The sequence below is a fragment of the Culex pipiens genome, unplaced genomic scaffold (assembly GCF_016801865.2).
Source record: "Culex pipiens pallens isolate TS unplaced genomic scaffold, TS_CPP_V2 Cpp_Un0229, whole genome shotgun sequence".
Classification (NCBI taxonomy): Eukaryota; Metazoa; Arthropoda; class Insecta; order Diptera; family Culicidae; genus Culex; species Culex pipiens.
In genome coordinates this window covers 1,746-7,308 of record NW_026293046.1, presented here as the reverse complement: position 1 = coordinate 7,308, position 5,563 = coordinate 1,746, and the positions used below count along the sequence as shown (strand labels likewise).

General features: G+C 44.7%; 2 protein-coding genes across 2 annotated transcripts; one reads left to right on the top strand and one right to left on the bottom strand.

Annotated features, from left to right (window-relative positions):
* Positions 1–1,612: 1,612 nt before the first annotated feature.
* Positions 1,613–2,747, top strand: LOC120431187 (DNA repair protein RAD51 homolog 4-like). Its single transcript, XM_039596329.2, has one exon. It carries the CDS (start codon positions 1,741–1,743, stop codon positions 2,710–2,712), a length of 972 nt encoding a protein of 323 aa, XP_039452263.1. The 5' UTR covers positions 1,613–1,740; the 3' UTR covers positions 2,713–2,747.
* A 127-nt stretch (positions 2,748–2,874) lies between these two features.
* LOC120431188 (uncharacterized) lies at positions 2,875–3,710 on the bottom strand. The gene is made up of 3 exons (XM_039596330.2): positions 3,449–3,710; positions 3,257–3,389; positions 2,875–3,196 (listed from the first exon to the last, which is right to left on the bottom strand). Exons 1-3 carry the CDS (start codon positions 3,619–3,621, stop codon positions 2,879–2,881), a joined length of 624 nt encoding a protein of 207 aa, XP_039452264.1. The 5' UTR covers positions 3,622–3,710; the 3' UTR covers positions 2,875–2,878.
* Positions 3,711–5,563: the final 1,853 nt, after the last annotated feature.

The window sequence follows — 5,563 nt, the reverse complement described above, 5'->3', positions numbered from 1 at the left end:
TTTCCAGGTCATCCACTGACTTACCAATCGCAACAGAAAAAAAACACAACAACAATTCAATTTTATCGTACCGGCTGCGCCAATTGTAGAACCTTCACCCGGCCAACACGTCCGCTCCGTGCTGCGATCAAATCTCAACTGCCGTTTGACATTGACTCTCTCGCTCCTGTCCGTTCGTTCGTCTGACAGATCTCTCCGCTTACACGCAGAACTCTGTTTACTCATTTTATGTGTAAGTGTTACTCTTGGAATAACTCATAACTCTACAGTGCCCAAACACTTGAATGATTGAATAAAGCCACACCACAGATCTAATTGGTTTGTGTTTCTATTACATCAATCCAAACCACTATCAAATGCATGTGTTTGTGCGATTGGCTTTTTGGTATTTTTTGACACGTTATTGTCATTCGGGTGGCTCAAGCTTTTCAAGTGTTTTGCTCATGAATTTGCCCACTGTCTTGAACTATTCAAAGTGATGAGGAAAACACTTGAAATTGATCTTAAGATCTACCCAAAACAGGCACTATTTAAAGTCAACGTGATTTTCCACTTGAATTTAATGTGTTTCACTGATTGATTTTAGCGCGACTTTTATCGAAGGCTAGAAGCGAGGCTAGAACGAGTAGCACAGAAAACTCTCCCGAGAACTTGTGTATCGCTTGTACGCATTATTTTTCAACACCAATTTAAATTTAGGTGTTTGGCTATTGAAATTATTTCATGGTCAATCACCGAAATTTGAATGTTTTGCGATTGATATTTGAGTGCTCTGTACAGCAGGGCTAGATCATGTGCGAAACACTTCGATGCACTGTGGGAGTTTTGCTCAGTGTAAAGAACAAAGAGTGGTCACCAACACCACCAGCAGCGCCAGTTCCCAGTCAAATCAATCCGAATTCTGAAACGGAATCTAATTAGAAGCGTATACAAATTCCGTTTCAAACGCAACAACCTTGCAACAACCGGTTCCGTGTTCGAACTGGTTGTTGCGTTTGAAACGGAATTCGTATACGATTCTAATTAGATTCAGTTCTAGATTCAGTTTCAAAATTCGGATTGATTTGACTGGGTTGGAGTAAGCCAGTGATGCCAGGAAATTTTCTCAATAAATGCTACTTTACGCGAGTATTCGGTTAAAATTTCATCACAAATGAATGCACTTGGGATCGAGCTTGGGATTTTTTTTAATGCTTATAAAAGGAATGGCATAACTTTTAATAAAAGTGAAAATCAACATAAATGTTCACAAAAAGTTGGTTTACTCGTTGGTGTACTTGGTTTTAGTAAATTTCAAGGAACACTCCAGATTATCCAGCATCATTGAAACACGACCACTTAATAAGCTTACAATGGGTATATTTCCCCTACCACATTGATCACAGAAAAAACTGTGCATCAGCCCGCTGAGAAATTTAACGCCCCTATCGGCCTTTGTAAGGCCGATTTTACTCAACCATCAGACTGATCGGGTCGTTACATTTCTCAGTGGGAGCCTGATTGGGGCGTTACATTTCTCGGAAGGTTTTGGTGTGTCGTCAGATGGATAACTGTCGATTTTTTACGGGGAATTGTTTTGCTGTCATCAACGAGTAAACAAAACTTTCGCCAAAGGACGCTGATAAGCGCAGAACCTGCCACTGATAACAGCTGAGTTTTTGTATTTTTTCCGGCATTTAACTTTTTGATAAACTTTTGTTCAATTTCTGTGTGAACCTCATCGCTTCCCCATATGCCAGAATGACAACCGCAAGCCTCAGCGACGAACATCACCAGGATCTGCCGGCGTACGTGGTCAAAATGCTGCTCAAGAACCGCATCGGGACCGTTTACGACTTTGTCCGTGCGGACACGGACCGTCTGCTGCGCATCACGAATCTATCGTTTGAGGTGCTGTCCGCGATCAAGCGGGACTTTATGACGAGATTTTCCGGGACAACGGTACGGGTTGGGGAGTACTTTCAGTATTTGGGCGAGTTGATTGATCCGATTCCGACGGGGGTTCGCGGGTTGGATGCGCTTCTTCGTGGGGGGCTGCTGCCGGGGCACGTTTTGGAGGTGTTTGGGGAGCCGGCCTGTGGGAAGAGTCAGCTATGCATGACGATTGCGGCCAATGTTGCCTCGCGTGGGGGCGCTGATCCGGTGGATGTTTTCTACGTGGACACAAAGTGCGACTTTTCGGCGTCGAGGGTTCAGAGCATGCTGCTGGCTGGGAAGTGTTCCGAGGAGGACGCGAGAGAGGCCATGCAGCGGATCAAGGTGGAACGGATTCATTCGCCGGAGCATTTGCTTGGGACGGTGGAGGAATTACTCGCGCAGATCGATCAGGAGGAACGTTTCGGTAGGTTTAGGGTGCTGCTGGTCAATTCACTTCCGGCGCTTTGGTACGCCCACCATAACTCGAGCAGCAGCTGCTATCCGGTTGGGATGTTGACCAGTTTGGCCGGATTGTTGCGCAAGTTGGCGTCGGAGAATATGATCGCAGTTGTGGTGGTCAATCTGCGCATCGTTTCGACAGACTCTGGCCAACAGCGGGTGACCCAGCCGGCGTTGGGACGATACTGGGAGATGGTTCCGACGACGCGGCTCCTGATGAGTAGGCTGGATTCCGGCGACAAAGGACAGAACCGGCTGATAAGCATTTTCAAGTGCAACTATTTAAAGACTGACGACCGGCAGATGGTCACCTTGAGCGAACGGGGAGTTGTTTAAAGTTAAATTTAGTATTAAAATAAGATCGTTTTAAGGACTGTTAAATAAAGTTTAATTTACAAACTTGTTAATCTTACCCATGGCTAAATCTTGTAAAATACTCGCATAATTTATCAAGTGGAAAAAATTGTGTCATGTTTTTATCGTTGCAGAAATTCCAATCATTTCACGGCTTTCCGTTGTACTTTTCCCGGTGGTACATTTTAAGGACCTTTTTCGGTGGCACCAGTTCCCTACTCAACCCTGGCCGTTTCTTTTTGTTCGCATTGGTTCCCTGTTTGCGACTAAAGTTTGTCGTTTCAACCGACGTTCCTGCTGCGGCATCTTCGCCAGCTTCTTCCGGAATTACTCCGTGCAGCTCTTTCTTAAGAATCAAGTCGGAATCGTGCGCAAAGCTGCACTTGCTCCCGAACCGGCACCGCCCCTTTCGGTAGCTCCAGCAAACTTTCCTCTTCTGGTCGCCGGTTTTGTGCTCCGGATCAACCTAAAAAACAGCATTTTCGAATTGAATCTCTCATTATTTCCTTCAAACGCTCAACCCTACCATTTTAACGTGCTTCTCGAGGCTGGCAATTTTGGCGTCCTCCGCCTCTCGGAACGGATTGCTAAAGACGCCGCCGGGAATGATTTTCTTGTTGTCCGCGAGCATCATGCTCGCGCTCGGAAGGGCTGGCTCTCTAAAAGCAAATACACAATAAACAAAATCCCAACCGAGCAAAACAATCCCAAAACTCACCTCAATTCCGGACTTTTTGTCCGCTGCAGCACTTCCTTTTGCTCACCCTCGTCGTCTGAATCGTCGTCCGAGGAGCTCGCCGAAGAGTCTCCCTCCGCTTCCTGTTCCGCCGACTTACTCGGAGCGTCCTCGTCGCTGTTGTCGCTGTCTTCGTAGGCCACCAGGGAAAACATTTTGCTGTGATGTGGTTACGTAACTCGGAACCGTGACCGTGAAAATCCGGGGATCTTTTTATTTTCGTTCTATGATTCGTGGGCAGCTTACCAACAACAAACCACCTGCGCACTTGTTTACAAAATAAAGTTTAATTTTGTTTGACGATTTATTTATTTTGCTTCGGCAGCCAAATGTAAACAACTTTTCGTAACGCACATAACGCCATAACCCACATTGACTGGGCAGCCCGCCGGCGTTTCGCTGGCGGACCGCCAAACCGCTCTGGCGATCCGCCAGCGTTTGATTTGGCGGATCACGGGCGACCCGCTGGCGGATAAAATTTGCAACAATTTGGCGCACGATCAGTTTTTTTTATCGTGACGTTGGTCCGCCAGCGACTCGCCCGGGGTCGCCCAGGTTTGCCTTGAAATGTTTCACCCGCCGTTCATCCGCCCCACATACGCCGTTTTGTATGGTTCAACCGCCCCTATAGGATGGTCCGCCAGCGGGTCGCCCTCGATACGCCTCCCATAGAAAGTTCATCCGCCTAAAAAGCCCCAACCGCCGTGGCTCGCCCTCGACCCGCCTTTCATATACGGTTCGTCCGCCCCTGTAAGATGGTCCGCCAGCGGGTCGCCCCCGATCCGCCCCCTATATAAAGTTCATCCGCCCAAAAAGCCCCAACCGCCTTGGCTCGCCCTTGATGCGCCTCTCATATACGGTTCAGCCGCCCCTGTAGGTTGGTTCGCCAGCGGGTCGCCCTCGATACGCCTCCCATAGAAAGTTCATCCGCCTAAAAAGCCCCAACCGCCGTGGCTCGCCCTCGACCCGCCTTTTATATACGGTTCGTCCGCCCCTGTAAGATGGTCCGCCAGTGGGTCGCCCTCGATCCGCCCCCTATATAAAGTTCATCCGCCCAAAATGCCCCAACCGCCTTGGCCCGCCCTCGATTCGCCTTTCATACATATTTCATCCGCCCAAGCAGAATACCCGTTCAGGTTCCTTCAGGATTCTGATAGTGTTTTTTCAAGTTCATCTAAAACTGAAAAAAACACAAAGTGCCTTATATAGAAATGCAGATCTTTGTAGATTCTTGTGTTCTGAAATTTAGAAATAAAACAAAAATATGAAGAAAAAAAAACATAATTTTGTTCTCAATACATCTTACGTGCGTTGTTAGTTCACTGAGGTGAAATGATGAAAAAAATAAAGAAACAAAATAATATATTGATAAGCAAACTTGTTGCGAAGATTTTCCATTTCCTGCAAATAAAAATAATTCTTTAACTAATTCTTAAAAACTAAATTATTAAAAATGTTCATGTATTATTGGTACTTACATATAAACAGGCAACGTATTGAATGTTAACAATTCATACTCTAATCTAATCAAACACAAGCGCAGCTAATCCTAAGAAAGTATCCTAGTAGATTACACCCCATGTTCTTTCTTGTCATTCAATTTGATCATATACTGTATGGGGGAATGGCAGACATGAATATAAAAATAAATCTTACAGTGAAAAGATAAATACAAATAAGCAGTAATTTTAAAGATGATTCCGGGAAGCTGCAAAACAACCAACTATAATTAAAAAGACAAATGCTCCAGATGGTTCCATTGCTGAAAGAAAAGGAATAGGATAAGGAAGGATATAAACATTTAAATAAATCATCTAGTGAATAGATAAATGTAGGCATTATAATTGAAGAAGATTCCCGGAAGCTGGAAGAAAGATAATTATATTTTAAAGAAAAATTCTTCAGATGGTTCCATTGCTATTTCAGTAACTGTCGTTAGTTCATGAAATTTAATCATATATGGTATGGAGGAATGGTAGAAAAAAGGAAAAGGAATAGGAATGATATAAACATTCAAATAAATCAAATGAAGAATAGATAAATACATATAAGCAGTTCATTTATAAATGATCCAGGAAGCTGTAAAAAAAATTAAAC

Bases quoted from the DNA above. Each gene is read 5' to 3' on its own strand.
- LOC120431187 (XM_039596329.2), top strand. From the start codon at position 1,741: ATGACAACCGCAAGCCTCAGCGACGAACATCACCAGGATCTGCCGGCG.
- LOC120431188 (XM_039596330.2), bottom strand. From the start codon at position 3,621: ATGTTTTCCCTGGTGGCCTACGAAGACAGCGACAACAGCGACGAGGAC. The intron at 3,390-3,448 runs GTGAGTTTTGGG...ATTTGCTTTTAG, and splicing joins ACAAAAAGTCCGGAATTGAG to AGAGCCAGCCCTTCCGAGCG. The intron at 3,197-3,256 runs GTAGGGTTGAGC...GCTGTTTTTTAG, and splicing joins TCGAGAAGCACGTTAAAATG to GTTGATCCGGAGCACAAAAC.